General features: G+C 39.2%; 1 protein-coding gene across 1 annotated transcript in view; it reads right to left on the bottom strand.

Annotated features, from left to right (window-relative positions):
- alpk2 (alpha-kinase 2) overlaps window positions 1–18,091 on the bottom strand; it is a 61,639-nt gene extending 43,548 nt beyond the window's left edge. Inside the window, exons 1-2 of the mRNA XM_028802509.2 lie at window positions 17,964–18,091; window positions 13,489–13,606 (exon numbers count right to left, since the gene is read on the bottom strand). Coding sequence (XP_028658342.2) covers window positions 13,489–13,606; window positions 17,964–18,069 — 224 coding nt within the window. The 5' untranslated portion in view covers window positions 18,070–18,091. The remainder of the gene's footprint in view (window positions 1–13,488; window positions 13,607–17,963) is intronic.
- Window positions 18,092–18,438: the final 347 nt, after the last annotated feature.

Here is an 18,438-nt window from a genome sequence, read left to right as displayed (position 1 = left end):
TACACATGGACACAAACATATGAGACATTTACCCAGATTATACGTTTGACTGACACCTTAATAACATTCTAGAAATTCATACATTTGTACAAAGTGACATAATCAATACGCTGTATTCACAAAACAATAGATGAAAGTCAGTATTGTGTGGCTTGGAAGTGCACATGCAGCTCTATAATGTGGCAAAGTTGAAATTTGAAACTTTTAAAAGTCTTTCTTTAACCTATAAAAAGCTAACTTTCCCCTTGGGAGGCACATTGGGCAGTTTGTGACATTGTCATGCTGGCATTTTAAAACACTGCTATTAACTATAAAGAAGAAAAGCTTAATTTAAATAAATAATATTTTAAGAAAGGTTTTTGGTTTTGATTGTGGCCTTATTTTAATTTCTGACATTAGCACTGTCTTTGAGTACAGCATATTAATGTAAAAAACAATCTGTGCTGCTCAGTTTTCAATCAGTTTGATTCCAATCTTATCAGCACAATATCTTCTTTTGGTCACTGCCTACCAGGACCTGAAATCCCTTCTGGTGCCATGGGAAGTTCTTCCTTGGCACAGTAACACTAAACTAGTGTTCCCTTCAGTGGCTCACTCTTACCCCTGCACTCCTGAACTCTCTCTAGCTCAGAATATTTTAAGAGCTACATGATGCCTTTCATTGCACTCAGTGATCCTGTCCTTCAATTTAGTGACTGGACATAATGGCTTCTTGCCAATTCTGCCTGGCATCGCTGTTTAAGGAGGGACATGGCCCAGGCTTTACTGGCTAGTGACCAGGTGAAACTATGCTGCATATCAGCCATGTGGTTTATAGGCTTCTTGCCAGCCTTCAGAGGTCTTTCACTATTTCTTAGCAGGGGAACGGGCACCCCTAGCATCTGTTGGGTTACTTTCATTCTTGCATCTTGGAGGAACTTTGAAAATTTCTAACCAAGCCCCCCCCCCCACCACACACACACAATTATGCTCACACTGGGTATAACTTAGAGTTGTCAAAGAAGTTAATGTGTGGTTAATGAGGAAGAAAAACCAGAGTACCCAGAGGAAAACCTATGCAGACATAGGGAAATCCTGCAGAATCCACATGGACAATGACCAGGCACATTATTGATTGAAACCAAGTATGTTAAATTAGTGGGTTGGGAATTGGCCTCCATATTTTTCTGAAACACTTGAAAATGAATTAAGATGGTATGAGCACATTGTTTTGTCATGGTAGAGTCCAAGAGTGACCCTGCTCTTCACTTTGTATTCTTTATTATGTAGACCTTAACAAAATGTCCCCAAATCCCTGCTATGGCCCACATATGTTACACTAGCAAAATACCCACGCTTCGCAGCGGAGAAGTAGTGTGTTAAAGAGGTTATGTAAACATATATATACATATACATATACTGTATACATATATATACATATCTACATATACACATATGTACATATACATATATATACATATATACATATATATATATACATATACACATCCACATATATATACATATACAAATCACAGCTTCCCGCTTTCTAATCGGGCCTGTGAATGGTGCTTTGACTGATGCCCAGATCCCACAGTATCTCCTCTTAGGAGAGGCGTTAGGCAAGTGTAATTGAATAGCGGCGCTGCAAGTTTAGTTTCTTTTCAATAAAGTCAGGCGTTAGGCAAGTGTCATTGAATAGCGGCACTGCAAGTTTAGTTTCATTTCAATAAAGTCAGGTGTTAGGCAAGTGTAATTGAATAGCGGCGCCTCATTGAATAACGGCGCTGCAAGTTTAGTTTCTTTTCAATAAAGTCAGGCGTTAGGCAAGTGTCATTGAATAGCGGCGCGTCATTGAATAGCGGCACTGCAAGTTTAGTTTCTTTTCAATAAAGTCAGGCGTTAGGCAAGTGTCATTGAATAGCGGCGCGTCATTGAATAGCGGCACTGCAAGTTTAGTTTCTTTTCAATAAAGTCAGGCGTTAGGCAAGTGTCATTGAATAACGGCGCGTCATTGAATAGTGGCGCTGCAAGTTTAGTTTCTTTTCAATAAAGTCAGGCGCGCTTTGCAGCGGCGAAGTTCTGCTTTTAAATTTTTATTAAGAAGAAAAGAAAATCTTTTTAAACTGAGGGAAAATATACCAATAACAATTTGTTAAGGATCTGTTTTTTTGTGAAGCTGTCTTTACACAGCTTCTCCGCTTTTTTATAAACGAACGCCATATAAGTCTGTCCTTTCTGCTTGCTTCGCGGTTCTGTAGTGGTTTATTGTTAGTCTATTACGATTGTTTTTATAAACGAACGCCATATAAGGCCATCCTTTTTCCTTGCTTTGCCAAGGAAGCAGCCTTTTTATTTAATGCACGGGTTCTCCGTTGTTTCACTGTTCGTTTATTACGATTGTTTTAGTTGTCTTTGTATACCACGTTGTCAGTTGAGCACTCCGGTTGGAATATGATCAAGCCGTGGAAACTTACTGTTGAGAATGCAACGTATAGTTGTACAGGAGAAAAATGGCAATCTTTTGTAGGTCTATGAACTTAATTTATGCCTGTATGCGTCAGTTGCTTCATATTCTTTTCGTACCTTATCAATTGTGTAATGTGTTTTTTGAACAGGTTTGATTAATCAAAGTGATCACTTGTGCTGTGTTCAGTCAGTCACTCGCTCGCTTCTTATTGTTTCGCTGCCTTCTCAATTGTGTAATGAATGTTTTCTTCAGCGCTCTTTGTGGCTGTTCCTTGTTTTCAGTTCACGTGATTACGTAGGAGGCGTGATGACGCGATACGCGACTCCGCCTCCCACGGCCATCGAGCTGCACTCCATTACAGTATATGGACAAAAAAGAGGTTCCAGTTATGACCATTACGTGTACAATTTCGAACTGAAACCTGCCTAACTTTTGTAAGTAAGCTGTAAGGAATGAGCCTGCCAAATTTCAGCCTTCCACCTACACGGGAAGTTGGAGAATTAGTGATGAGTGAGTGAGTGAGTGAGTCAGTGAGGGCTTTGCCTTTTATTAGTATAGATTATCTTTTATATAATGGACCTCGGAAAACAAGATAGAGTACAAAAATAGGCAGGTAAAAAGTTTAGAAATTTTATTCCTGTATTATAGATAATGTGCCCAAAATAATAAACAACTTGATAATATGCTACCAGGTGGCTGACTGTTTTAATATCTGTTAGTTTCTCACCTGGCTTAGTCTTTGTTCCACTGTCCCCCATTGGATGGAATGGCAGGCAGCACAGACTGTCTGAATTTGGCCACTGAGAGAGTTGATCTCACGATGGAAAGTGGCAGAGACAGAGCCTATAGCCTGCAGCCTCCTCTTTTTGTCACTCTGTAGCTCCTGAATTACACCCTTCACATTTTAGCTCTATCTAGTTGCAGTCTGTCAATGTCCAGGCACCCTGTATTCCACCCGGCTAGCTGGATAGCTTCAAGGGATAAATTTACTTGTACCATCCTGGGGAGCTGGCTAACAGAATGTCTTGCACACATAGTCAGCTCACATGTCAACACAAAAGGTGTTATCTGATCTGGTAGGTCATAAATATCCCAGAGAAAGAACTGGCTCCTAAAGCTTCTCTGCATTGTAAAATTAAATGTGTGGTGGGTGTGGCAACACGCTGTACCAGTGCATGCTCCCCAACCTTACCTTATCTGACACAAATGAAGATACTTACCAGTGTATATAAAAATTTGTTCTCTCTTTCTTTAGTTATTATAATCATATTTCATTTTCCTTGAAAGTTAACTGGGAAGTCAAAAGCACGCCCAGTACAAAAATGCCTGTCAGCTCAACCAGGCCCAGCAGCCCATAGGAATAAAAAATCAAAAAAGAGATCTCTTTAATATTTTTTTGGTTTCTCCTAGACAACAATGACAAAGAAATAAAATGGAGACATGCTCTTTTGGCTCATACGTCTCAGATTTTTCTCCTAAGAAAAAAATACCCTGCCTACCCTGCTAGCTACTGGGTACAGCATGCCTCCTTTCTTCGCCGGGCCCCTCACTACTGCCACTTTCCTTTCTTCTTCTACTATCAGTCCCTCTTCTTTCTATGATTATGATACCTCAATGTCAGCCCACCATTGAGCGGATGTGTTCTGCTACCCAAATGAGAGCTTATTTGCTCCCAGCAGGGATTTTCCATTTACAATATCTGTGTTACAACTGGAGCAGGGCTGATTTTGCATTGTGGATCAAGATCACTACCAAACAACATGGATTGACAAGTTACACTGCCTCCTAGTGGCCTCTGCACAAATTACCTCTGTGAAGAGGAGCATGTGCAGTTAATAAAGAGGTAAATAATGCATTGCCTTAATAACACCAGTCTGACTTGGGGAAGCTTATACAAATAAAACATTAATACAAATGATACATTCTTCCATATTTACTGTTTAGAATTCAAACTCCTGTTATACACCCACACACCTTTAAAGGTGAATACAAGGGTCCGATATCAAAATAAAGAATCTTTTACCTCTAAAATATGGAGGCCTATTGCATTTATAACTGCATGTTATAATTAAACCAAAACTGCAATGCACAACATTTTGACTCTACAGGAGGATCTTATTTTACATCTGAGCATGGAAATAAAACTTGTTTTTTCCACTTGTAGACCCTCGCTGATTCAGCCCACTCAATATTAGTCACCCCTTGTCATTACCCTAGAACCAGAAAAAAGGTGTCAAAACCAAGAATGTAAAACAAATTACTTTAATTGATTGCCAATGCAGAAAAACTGGTTAAAACCAACTGTGCTTTGCTATTGCTTCTCTGCTTCTATCCTGCTAAACCTAGACAGAGTGTCAAATGAGTCCTTTAAAAAAATACACTGCCTTTACTACTTGCCATGAAGTGTGAAGATCATTTTTGATAAGCAAGCTCATAGAATTTTATTGCATGTTGGCACCATAACTGTTGTCAGACATGAGATTGAACCATTTGTCTTTGGGGTTAGTGGGTTTAGTATTGACATTCAGAGTAGAACATGCATCACTTGAGCCGCACTCTGTTCATTTGGCACATTTATTTAGTATTCTTCAAAATGAAGGAAAGTTCATTATGACTGTCTGTCCTGGTGTGCAAAATCTGCAATTTTTAAACAACAGATGCCTATATTTTTATTATGTTTTATATACAGGACACTTGCATGGACAATTTAACATCAAAGCATATTCTTTTCCTGAATTGTATCACATTAAAACAAACATTTTGCTCAATTGGACAGGATAAATATACTGTAACACTTAAGGAGGCAGGACATCAAAGCCTCCTGTTTTCCTGAATTGTACCAGTATCAATCACAGTAATATCTGTTTAAACGGAGCAGAAATATGATTATTTTATCACCAGTGAACGGATGGGCAACAAGGACTAAATTGGTTTACAGCCTGGGAGAGGAAGATAAATGGATATACTTTAGCAGATCAAAGAGTTTCAACAAGGACATCCATTTGACATCTTTAACTTTTCCAAAGCTTTTTCTAAAGATTATATATATATATATATATATCCAAACTTTGCTATCCACATTTTCTTTTATGCATTTCTCTACTGGTATTATATACAGTCACTAATTAAGAAAAGGGTTAGAATGAAAACCTGCAGCCACTGGGGCCCTCCAGGACCAGTGTTGGGGACCCCTGTTCTCTGAGATGGAAAGACCAAGATAAGTCTGATAATGTAGACGTTTATTTAACAATAACAGATTGACAGCCATACTTTCTGAAGGATCACCTTTGCACTGTTTAGGCCACAGGAAATGCCTTGTAAAACAATGGTTACTGAAACTAACCAGGGATATTCCTGTGCTGTTACTAAAGTCTCCTCCAGCCTTCCTGAGTTGCATGATTTTTCTGTCTCTCTCCCCCACTTATCTTTATCACACCCTGGGAATCTCTGCCTACCTTCTTAAACCTTCTTGGACTTGTAAACGTTAACACAAACGTCCCAAAGGTTTATGGAATGCAGTATACCTGTGTAACATATTGCTATCAATCAACCATCAGCTCCACTTATCTGCAGGGTTATATGTTGGCTACTACAATACACTTTGCATCCACGACCACTGTGTGTTGATACGGTTGCACTGCTTGTGTTTCACATATGCATAGTCTTTCACACTTGGGGCAATGATCTTTATTTGTGTGTTGTCAGTCACATCACCAAATTCAGAAAAATCAGCAATTTGCTTTAACATTACCTCACGGGGAGAGGTGAGAAAAGGTATAAATCTGCGCACTACCTCATGTGCTTTAAGGGCGTTCAAAGGTTGATGTAAAGTTCAAGAAGTACTTGGTTGCGACATATCCAAATTATCGCTATTACTAGGGCAAAAAATCAACACTTTCATGGATGGAGCAATCACCTAACTGTACAAGTATTGTTATGAATATTACTCCATCTGTGTCAGATAAACATTTTTTCACCTTTCCCAAAATATAAGTGCCAACCTCTGCCTGAATGCCATCTTCTGGCAGCTCCTAGCAGGTTATGACTGCTCATGAGCTCTCCTAAGTCCTAGTGAAGGTAGGAGTGGTTTCCTAAATTAGGAAAATTAGATAAAATGCTTTTATATCTACTCATAAGAGTAGGACCAGATTTGTTTTCAGTCGGTTAGGACGCTTTTCTTACTCTGAAACACTTGTTATATTTGGGCACTGATATGCTTTCATTAGAACAGTCTAGCATGGTGGCATTTAAGGAGACCTGCAGTGGGGTCAAATGTTCACTGTGATCTACATACTTTAGATAGATAGATAGATAGATAGATAGATAGATAGATAGATAGATAGATAGATAGATAGATAGATAGATAGATAGATAGATAGATAGATAGATAGAGAACTATGTCTCTCTATTATGAAAGAAAATCTTGAGATGAGACAAGACTATTTCCAAGAGATTTTTTCAAGTCCCACCGTCCACATAACCATTTTCAAACACACCCATGGGCCACACACCTCTCATTTTCCAACCCGCTGAATCCGAACACAGGGTCACGGGGGTCTGCTGGAGCCAATCCCAGCCAACACAGGGCACAAGGCAGGAACCAATCCCGGGCAAGGTGCCAACCCACCGCAGATGTCCAAATCTTATTGAAGAATTTCATCCAGAAGGGTTATCAACAGAAGAAATGAGTACATGGGTAATCCTAGCACAGAGAAACGATGAAGTCAAACAAATTAATGCAAAAATTGTCGATCGGTTACACAGCAAATTGGTTGAATGCGTATCAATAGACTATGCTGAAACAGTTGGTGGTGATGGTGCACAGATGAAAACATCAACTTACAATATCCTGTAGAATATCTACAACCGGTAACACCTGCCGAATTACTGTTGAAAGAAGGATGTATCGTATATGACAATTAACAAATCACAGGGACAAACATTAGAAAAAGTCAGTTTATTTATTAGAGAGAAAGAAACGATATTCACTTACGGGAAGTTATACGTTGCATTATCACGATGTAAGTCCAAACACAGAATTGAAATTCAAAGCAATATTGATGAAAAGTTAATTCAAAAATTTTTTTTACTGACGTTTTACAGTAAAAGAGTTTAAAGAGTATTTGAGTGTTAATTTCAAAGCCAAACAGAATGAAAAAATATAACACAACAAATATCACTAAAGCGACATGAAACATAATTTTCTTTCAATTTATTACGTTTTACTATTTTTTACTATGGTTAATTAATTGCTGTAATGTAAAATAGTTAGTTCTATTATGCATATGTAACAATTCCCATGAAAATAACAATCTGTTTAAACTGTACATCTGCTTCACTATACGCGAGCGGCAAATCCGTGAAGTGGCTAGCACATAGTGCCCACCCAGGGGTTGGCAAGCGAAGCGAGCAGGAAGCAGAGCCCCCTAGTACAGTAAAAGATATAAAGATATAAAGAAGTTATACTGTAGATGGGTTAGATGCAGTAAACATGAGAACAAATCGGGTTGTATAAAGAATTTTAAAAAATTAAATAAAATAAAGCAAGTCTGAGGCACAACGTTAATGTAGAATTCTGAAATGTCTTTCCGAGTTGCGTGTTTTATTTCTTCAGCGGTTGTTTGGAGGCTATTCACTCAATTCTCTAATTCAGATGGGTGTGTACAATGACTTATCATCAGCATTACTAACTCTCTACTCGGGAGCATCTTAAAGTCATCCACCTTCTCTGCATGTTTTCAAGTATTGTGGTTTTCTTTCCCAATTGCTAAACTGGCCAATGGCTGGATGGAGTAGCAGAGAGATAGAATAAGTTTGTACACTTGAACCTGTAAATATGTATTCTGTTTTCACATTTCAACTGTTGTTTTTTGTATTTACACACTTCTGCTGTGTTACTTTGCTCTGTGTTCAGTACAATTGCAACACCGCTGAACAATCTTGCACAAATCCAGCATTTTACTTGCTTCTTCTCTGGCTGAGGTTCTTATTTTATACCCCATTGTCTCACATGCTAGAACATTTTACATTCAAGCACAGCTTTTTCTTTTTTACTCTATGATCAGACACCTTTCACTTTCAAAATGGTTTAAAGACTTTCTGGAATCAGAAATTCCAAAAACTGGAATCACTTTATATGACATCAGTCAGTGGTGTGGCTGTCTGCAATCTGTAGAAGTTTGCTCTGCCTTTGACATTCAGGAGACGCCATCAGAGGGCAGAATGTCAGATGCTGTGTGGATGCTTGGACTTGAACTAAATGATCTGGACAGTGAAAACCGACTCCAGTGTAAATACATAAATAGATAAGGGACAGAGTGACAGTCAAAACAAAGAGGAAAGGGCACACAAATAAAATGAAATGCTAGGCCGTAATAAGTGGACTGATGAGAACATGAGAAGTGTGATGACTCCAAGAAGAAGGAAAACTGCATAGTGGTAAAGTAACAAATCCAACAGGCTGAGCACAGAACACATTCCAAAACATGCTGTACAAAGCTGAGCAAAAACCTTATGGGCTGTTGGTATGCAACAAGAATGACGCACTCCTCAAAGGTTGTGTGGATTTGGGTGAAAGTGACAGGAATCGTTATACCACTGCTCTGATCCTACCAGACAGTGTGTACAACTGCCCTCCTAATCTTCTCTACGTCTCACTCTTGTCATCTCTTGTCACTCTTGGCAGCTCATCTCAGCCAAGTTGATGCTAACCTTTTATAACCTGAGGTTACTTTCTGAGGTCACACTACAGCTTAAAAGACAAGCATTTACTATCTAACATTAACCCCTGGGTGTACTTGGGCCCACTGCAATTGGGATCAGTGGCAATTATTTAGTTAGGATCAAGAGTGAATTTAATTTCAATTGAAAATGAATCCAACTTATTTTTTGAAACATTTTGCTTCCTAAAATAATTTTGGTGATTATGATAGGTAGTTTCAAGCTGAATACAAATAAAGTTTCTGATTTACCATATCACATTACAGTTTAGAGAAAGACATAAATAACTTTTATTGAATTTAGTGTGTTTAATCGCTTATTGATTGTTGACATAATGCATTAGTTCAAAATGTTTTGTTGACGATTTTCTTTTGTACTCAACATCTACTGCTTTTCTTTTCCCTGTCTGACAATAGTTGGCCAGCATTTATGAATTCTACTTGCTCTGAAACTGCTTTCCTTCACTGTAATGTCCTGGTGAGACCTTTAATCCGTTGTTCCTCATTGTTAGCACCAGGATTAGCAGTGAAGAAGTCCAAAACTGAATGCAGAAAATGAGTCTGTAGTGATATGTGCCAATTCATGGTTTTGTATACTTAAAGCATGTTGTCAACAAGCTGGGCATAGTTTATTGCTTTGTTGTGGCCAGGAAAATTCTCAGGAACATCCTTGAAGGCCTTCCATGCGATTTCCTCCAGCTGCTTGTCACTGACGATGTGTCTGATTTGTGGTCCAACAAAATGCCTTCCTTAATCTTGGCACCAATTATCCATGGAAATATTTGTCTTAAATATCAAAACCCTTCACCTTCCTTGTTCATTGCTTTCACAAAATTTCTAATCACTCCAAATTTTTCAGAAGAGAAGAAGAGAAGGCAAACATATCTTTTTTAGATGTCAGGTAGTTTATGTCCAACACTTTTCTGCCCTGGAACCAAATGCATATGAAGTGGCCACGTCTTTAAAATGTAATGAGATGCTTTAGTACGGTTGTCCCAATCACAAATGAAACAACAGGACTTGGTATGTCTGAGCCGCATTCTTAATAGCAGTGACATTACTTTTTGATCACAAACTCAGCATTGCCAGGTCCATGTTTTCTCGCTCAGCTGGGGTATTTTTGATCATCGTCTGTGAGAAGAAATGGACTTTCTTGGGTTTTGGTTTTTTGGACTACTTTTTAAAAAAAGCAATGTGGTATTTTGGGCTATTTTTTCAATTCCCCTCCACTGCATTTTTATCATGTTTTTCATCCTTCTGGTACTCCTTACCTTGCTATTCACACTTGTATATGTTTTTTACTGTTGTAAAATCTTTAAGGGAGACACCTGCTGCTGTTGTGTGATGCTATATACCCATTCAATCACTCTGAAATATACCCTTTCGCTCTGTCTCATTTTGTCTACCTCACAGAATGGGCTATTTTTTCAGGGAACTTTGCTAATTGGGCTAGAAATTTTTAAGGACCTGGCAACCCTGAATTCAACACAGATATTATAATATACTAGCTATTTAGGCCAGTGATGTAAAAAGCCTGGGGTCCTAGAAACTATTGAAATCATCAGAAAAAAAACTGAAATGTAGAGATGTCAGGTAATTGAAAGGAACTACTCTGGACATCTCTCTCCAAGGAGGTTTCGTTTTGCTGACGTGCTTGCATCACTTGTGCATTAGCAGCTAAGCAACTTTATCTTTCTTCTGAGGTTTCGTTTTGCAGATGTGCTGGCCTTGCTTGTATATTAGTGCCGGGAGGAAAAGTGAAGGGGATACCATTTTAACCGATATGAGCGGCTAAGCGACTTTGTCTTTTTTCTGAGGTTTTGTTTTACCGACGTTCTGGCCTCGCTTGCATTATTAACGGCTAAGCGAGTTTCTGTTTACTTGGAGGTGGAGCCCTTACCCCGACTCCACCTCTCACTTCTGGGCCGGACAGACACACACACTTCCATGTGTAGACATTTATATATAAGATAAGAAATCACAAAAATAGGGAATTGCAGTAAAATGGAATGTGATAGAAACATTTAAAAGTATTGTTTGTGATCAGCAGGTCAGAATCCATAAATGTAAATCAAAAATGCTCAAAAAGCAAAATCTGTTTTGCCCAGTGATTTTAAGACTCAGGTACACACAATGGACTAAGGCCAGACATTGAGGAGCAGCATCCCAAGGCCAAAGACTATTGTGTCACTACGGGAGACCTTTTCTGTCTCAAAACTGGACAGTCAGTGATCACAAAAAACTCACTGGCAGTACTCAGACCTCATTAGAGCTTTGTGACTGTACTTATTAAGACAATTGGTAATTAGGAAGAAAATGACTAATATTAATTTAATTCCAACCCAGAGTGACAAGGTGCATAGCAAAGCAGAATCAGGCACAAAGCAAGAGCCAGACTTGGGTGGCAGGGTGCCAGTCCATCCAGAGGCTCACTTATACCAGGCCATTTTAAACATGGCAGTCATTCTCACTTCAGCCTCTTTTGTAAGAAATTCAGAGTATGTGGACATGGTGAGAATGTGCAAAAGCCACAAAGGGAGAAACCTCAAAGAGAAGAAGACCGAGGTGCTGTGACAGAGCAGCACTAACCACTGTGCCACCGTGTCACCCACTGATTAATATTCCACTACCAATGGACATGCTGTCTTATTATTGTTTTACTTAAGGGTGCCATGGCAGAAAAATGTGATTTGTTTGTTATACAGCTGAAAAGACACAAGAGTCACTTACTTCATGTGATCACAGATTCTAAATATTTTGTATACATTTTGTTTTGTCTTGGTAGAGTAATATATTGCTCTACTTTCCCCTATTTTATTATTAAGATGTAGCCTCTGTCAGAACGCCTCAAATACCACAGACTTATCACTGTTTATAAGGTATTATAGTATACTAGACATTAAGCCCGTTACAGTAACGGGCACTAGAACAGTAGTGCATAAACATTAGTAGGAACAGTCTATATTAAATGGATATTTAATCGCCTGTGGCGTCCCTCCAGCAAGTACTGTGCAGTTCCCCAGCAAGTATTTTAATCTGTGCTGGCGTGCAGCTGATTATTGTATGCGTGGTGTCTCCCCAGCAACGGATTTTATGTGCGCGGCCGCGACTACCCAATCAGCACTCTCCCCAGCAATGATGTCCTTTATTTGCTTATCATGTGCGGCCGTGGCTAGGCTATTCACTGTGTGCTCAGCTTCCAGTGTGTGTGCGTCCACGGTGCCGTGTGCATGCGGGGGGCATGGTGCGATGTGCGGCGTGGCCCCGCGCATGCGCACTTCACCAGAAGACACACACACACGGACACCCCTGACCCCTGGACGCACACAGGGGTTTTATTAAAGAGGATAACCTCTCCCCAACCTTCTCTTCTATATCTATAACCTCAGGCAATTAGGTATAGTAAAAGACAAGCAGGAGTTAAGTTACACATAAAACAATGTATTATTGGTAATATTCATAAATAAATAATAATATACAAAGTACATTTGAATATTGGCAACCATACAACCTGATTAAATGGTGATGTGTAGTTTCAGGCGGCACACAGACTTGTAGTTATTTAAAATGTCTCTAGTTAAGACATCATTGGTGCTCAGCTTTATTTGGAACAGGCCGTATGCCTGTTCCAATATGGCCGCCAAGCTGTGGTCTCCATTGTGTTGTCCTTTTAGTTCATCAGTTTGGTCTTCATCAGATATTAGTAAGAGAGATATGCTTCTTCATCATCAGAGGTTAGTAAGCGAGATAGAATGTGGTTGAGCAAGCAGATTTATAGATTCTCTGTCCAACCCCTAGAGCCAATAGGACATCATGGTACTTAAAAGCTTCTAATCCAAGCCAATTCCAAACAGCCATACTTCAGACCAATGGGGGAATAGAACATCTTAAAACCTGCCACACCCAGGACCACATGTCTTTATGGCTTTCTTGCGGGGGTTGAAAGACTTTAGCAGAGAAACACTCGCTAAACTGGTTTAAGGCACATCCTCAACCAACTCTGTCGTAAAATTTAAAGTGACCCATTCCTGGGTTAAACATGCATACTTCTCACTAATGTAACATTGCTTTGCCTAAATTACAAATAAAGACATCGAAAATATTTATCAAGTTATATGCAAAATTTTACATCACAACACATATTTAAATACACATATTAATAAAAAAGGGTATATGTTAATTTTTCAAGTTTCTATTTTTATTTATTGATGTTTTTTAAACGATTACTAACTTTTTTCCTTGAGCTCTCCCTCTCAGATGGCTGACACACACTAACGTAAGAAGGCAAAAAAGAGGAGACAACAATAAAAAAAGAATTACTTGCTCAAGTGAAGCGTGTGGATGTAGCCGTCCATTAAGGTTTCGCATTGAGCACATCCTCCTAAATCTGTAAGGGTTCTGCCATTCTTGTACCACGTTACCACTGGCTCTGGGAAACCTGCCAAAAAAGAAGAAACCATGCCAAACTTAATACTCTGCAAGTCGACTCTCAGTCAATATTATCACCGGTTTAACTTGTTTATCATGAGCTGAAGATAGCTGCTGTGACATACATTTGGCACTTCTGCATAAATGCTGCAATGTGCTCAATCACAAAAGCGGTCATTTTCTAAACCATTTAATCATTCATTGGGCTGGACCACAGCACCATTAGGTGGGTTTTCAGCTCTCACTGTGATGGAAATATTTGTCAGACCTGGCAACCCAACTCTGGAGAGCATTTTCAGAGGTTTCTGTTTCTGGGGGTTTGAGATGCTGGATGTAGATGAAAGTCAAAAACACAGACTGATATCTGCCTTTATAAACCAAAATGCAGTAGCATGGACATATTTTAAGTAATAACTTTCCCTGTTATTTATTCTCTTTTTTTCTTGTTACTTTTTTTATCGGTATGAAAGAAATGCCTGTGTGTCACAGTTTTTTGCCTGTATTTCTAGCCTGATCAGCACTACGTTTATAGAAACAGGTTCTTTCGTTAGCCATGTGTTCTTGATGTTGTGACATGTAAGACTATGAGGCTATGTTTATAAATGATGGCCTATATTACGAAAAAACTCAAACAGCAATTTGATTTTTTTGAAAATGAGGTAATTTAATGACAGGACATAGACCATGACCTAGCTTCATTGTTTTTCATGATGATTTTTGGTTCATGTTATGACCTTTGGGGGTTGATCGCTTCATTTTTAGTTTGGTTTTAACCTTGGCCTGTTTGATTGACAATGATCTCTCTTTATCCCCAGATTATGACTTCCAAACTTTAGGTGGTTGATAACATCTAAATCCTGATAGGGTCCAATCTGACAGGTGGCAGAGTGAGTGAGTATGTTGGTTTTTCGCACAATTTGATCTCTGGCCAGGGTGTCCTACCTGTATGTATTTCAGAGGGTCTTTCTGTGGGTAAGTATTCTTCATCTAGACCAGGGGTGTCAAACTCCAGGCCTGGATTGCCACAGTGTCTGCAGGTTTTCATTCTAACCCTTTTCCTAATCTGTGACCAGTTTTCATTGATAATTAACTTCTTTTCCCTTAATTTTAATAGCCTTGTTTTTAAGGATTCAGTCCTCTGAATTTATTCCTTTTTTCATTAAATGGCAGAAAAACAGAAATGAGATGTGAAACGAGCCAACAGATGACCAGCTAACCTGGGATTTCAAACTCCATCCAATCTCTTAATGAGAAGCTGATTCTTGCTGTTAATTAAAGCCGTTATTTAATTCCACAGCTCGTTGCTGCTCTCATTCTGACACAGCAGACATTTCTAAAACTCTTAATTTTCTGTTTTTCCTAAGAACACTGTCAAAATGTTTTGGTGAGCTGAGAGATCAACCTTACCGAGACCATCACCTTTCTTCATTTTCAGATATTGTGTGACGATCATAGGTGAGCAGGAGGGTATTTTTCGTACGTCACTTAAATCATCCGAGATCAGGTGCCTCATCTTGGATAAGTTAATGCCGGTGACACTCATCCGGGATAGGTCGGTTTTTCAAACGCTGCCGCATAGTAGATTAGTCTAGCTGGATCTAATCATACAAGATGAATGCGCTTGCCCGCGCTGAGTGAAAAGCCCATATATATTGAGTCTAGAAAACATGATCAGCAAGTCTTTGATAGGCTGTAACAAAATGACGAAAGAACGGCTGCATTTTTTTTTCACACACGCAGCGCAAGACCTTTTATTCGAAGGACATGAAGAATGTCAAGATTTTATATGCACAAGGGGTAACACTGCAAAAGCAGCCCAGACCAGAAAAGACGGCTGGCAAAAAGTGGCCGACGAATTAAACGCTAAGTAGTGTGCATTGTACTTACTGAATGAAGCGTTTCATTTCCTATGTGTCAGATTAATTATTATTTAATATGTCATAATTACAGATCAAACGTGAGCACAAGGAGAACATGGGAACAGGTTAAAGTGAAGTACAAGAATATACTTCAAACTGGTAAATATTAGTATATAACTATTTAAAGAATTGTTGACATAAAGAATCATATATAATATAAAATACATTAATTTTAAAGCTAATAAGGAGGCAGACAAGCACAAAACAGGTGGAGGTCCACGTGGTCCAGACCTAACCCCTGCAGAAGAGTTGGCTCTCCAGCAAAATGCCCATCGCCCTGTTTCTGAGGGCATTCCAGGGGGAAGCTCCTCCTCAGAACCAGTGGCAGGATGCAGTGGTCACTTCATTTCAAGTAAAGGGTGGTCATTGCATATATTTGTCCTCCATGTGTGTGCCATAGGTATGTTCCATATAGCCCTCTTTTTTTTGTTGGGTCAGTTGCAGGGAATGTCATATCCCTTGAACCTGTGACTGACCAACGAGATATTGACGAAGGTCAAATATTTGATGAAGACACTGTGTCTGATTATTCATCAGGAGGAGAGGTATATTTTCCAAATAATGTTTGATCAAACTCCACTCTGATCAGTCCCATGTGGCCCAATCACATTTTGAAATCCTGGTAATGAGAATGTTAGGCTGATTATGAGATTCTTTATGGAACTGTGGGTGTTTTTGTCTGTGTATTACCTACCTGCAATGGCATGAAACGCCTCTTTTATTGTCTGCACACGCAGGTGTCCAGGAAAAACTATGAAAACCCGAAGGAAATATTTCAGAGCCAAACAGACTTTACGAATTGCCTGGCAAATTGCACCTTTAGACAGATTTTCCACATCGCCTACATTATATAAAAAAAGTGCCGCTTGCAAAAAACCTCAAAGCAATGCATACTGTCTGTGTGGTTGTGAGAGCCCGACTTTGCCTAGTTTGACTTTGAATATAAGATGTTAATAAATCTTTGAGGTACAATATTCCCCCTCGGCTAAAGCGGTATCTTTCGAAAAGAATTTCCTCCGGGAGCAATAAAGGATCTTGCCGATCGCGCAAAACCCTCTCTATATGAAATTGTCTTCTTATAACTTGCGCACCGATATCAATTGGTCGCTCATTCATGAAAGGCGAAGCCATGATTGGATGACTTCCATGCACCGTCACTGATCATGTGTGTAAACTAATCCTTGTTTACGTAGAACAAACCTGCTCCGAGCAGGTTTGTGGATTAGGATGTGTTGCTATGACAACACTTCTAGCAAGAGTTTCGAAAAACCGACAGATCCAGGATCAGGCCAAATCGTCAACAATTACATCCGGCTAAACAAGTAATCCACATACGAAAAATACCCCCCTGGTCATGTGGCGGCTTGTTTTGTGTCTCATTATTATTTGGCTGCTAATTAAAGAAAAAGAGACAACTAGGGGGCCTGAGTCAAGTTCATTAAAACTAAGGCAAAAGAAGTTAATCAGCAGTAAAAAACTGGTCACTAATTAATAAGATGGTTAGAATGAAAACCTGCAACCACTGCAGCCATCTAGGACCGGAGTGCGACACCCGTGATCTAGACAAACTGCTTTTATCCCACAGTCTACAAACTTCCATGTCAGGGAAACTGGAAAGCCTAATTGAGCATCTTTGGAGTGTGTATCCTGTGATGGTCTGGCATCCCTGGTTCCTGCCTTGCATTGAAAGCTGCCAGGATGTGCCATGCACAGTTTGATCTTCAAATATTAAAGCTTAGATAAGGGAAAAGTGGCTTTAGAGGACAAAAATAATTTGATTTAATGTTATCAGAGTTCATTTAGTATGGGTGGTTTTCTTGATAAGATAAAGAGAGTCCCATCAAGCCAATATGACCATGGCAGTAAAAACCACCAAAGTTCAGTCCTGATGAGTATTTTCAAACAGGGATATTTAAAAGACAGGGTTATCAGAGAAACACACCCCTGATCGTGGAACTGAACTCATCAAAGTGAACACAAATTGATTAAACTTAAACATCTTATGTGATGTCACATTCAACGTGTGTTATTATAAACAAATGAATCTTCCAACTGTGTAGAAAAGCCTTTGAATGTCTCACACAATTGCATTCACTAATAAAAAAAAGTTAAATACTTTTTAAAACCTTCAGTATTAGGAAAAAAAAACTGTTGTGTAGCTCCTCACATAAATATTAAAAAAATGCAAACCCATTCTACCGAGTTCTGGGTCACAGCAGCAGCAGGCAAGATGGACCAGCCAGTCACCAGATATGTGCCTACTCACTTACGTAGGACAGGCTCACATTTACTTATTAACTGAAAAATCTTCACAAAGAAATCCAAGCATAGGGCTGTGGAGGAGTGAGGCAACAGCAATAACCGCTGTGCTACTCTGCCATCCTATCTACAAATCTATTAAACAGAATTCACTTTATTGTAGGGTTAAAGAAATAAAGCATGGCGTACCTGATACTGTACAGCTGAGCTGGACATCAGATTTTTCGAAGACCGTTTGTGACCTCAGAGTGGCAATAAACTGAGGTGATGAGCACTGCTTCCCGTTTGCCAGCATCACTTAGTGTAACAAAGGTGGCTGCCTGAAATTAAATTTTATGAATAAACAGTTAATATCCAGATATACTGTATATATTACTTACTATTTGTACTGCCCATCTAAGACCGGGCAGTGTTAACAGACCTCAGTGTTAACGTTTGCAGTACACCATGCAATGTGTATGGCTCTGTTATATGGCATTTGGCATGGGATTCATAAAAGCAGTGGTAATGTTGGGAATGCGACATCTACTAGAATGACAAATGCAATGCATTTAATTACTACTGACGTTTGTGTTTCACAATCTTTTGGAGTGACAGAGACAGACACACAGGTACTTATCCATTTAATAAGGCGGGCATTGTATTGTCTTATTGTGTTTAAACT

This window comes from Erpetoichthys calabaricus, chromosome 5 (genome assembly GCF_900747795.2).
Source record: "Erpetoichthys calabaricus chromosome 5, fErpCal1.3, whole genome shotgun sequence".
NCBI classification, from domain to species: Eukaryota; Metazoa; Chordata; class Cladistia; order Polypteriformes; family Polypteridae; genus Erpetoichthys; species Erpetoichthys calabaricus.
Note: the sequence above shows the minus strand (reverse complement) of the source record. Positions and strands in the feature narration are given on the sequence as shown.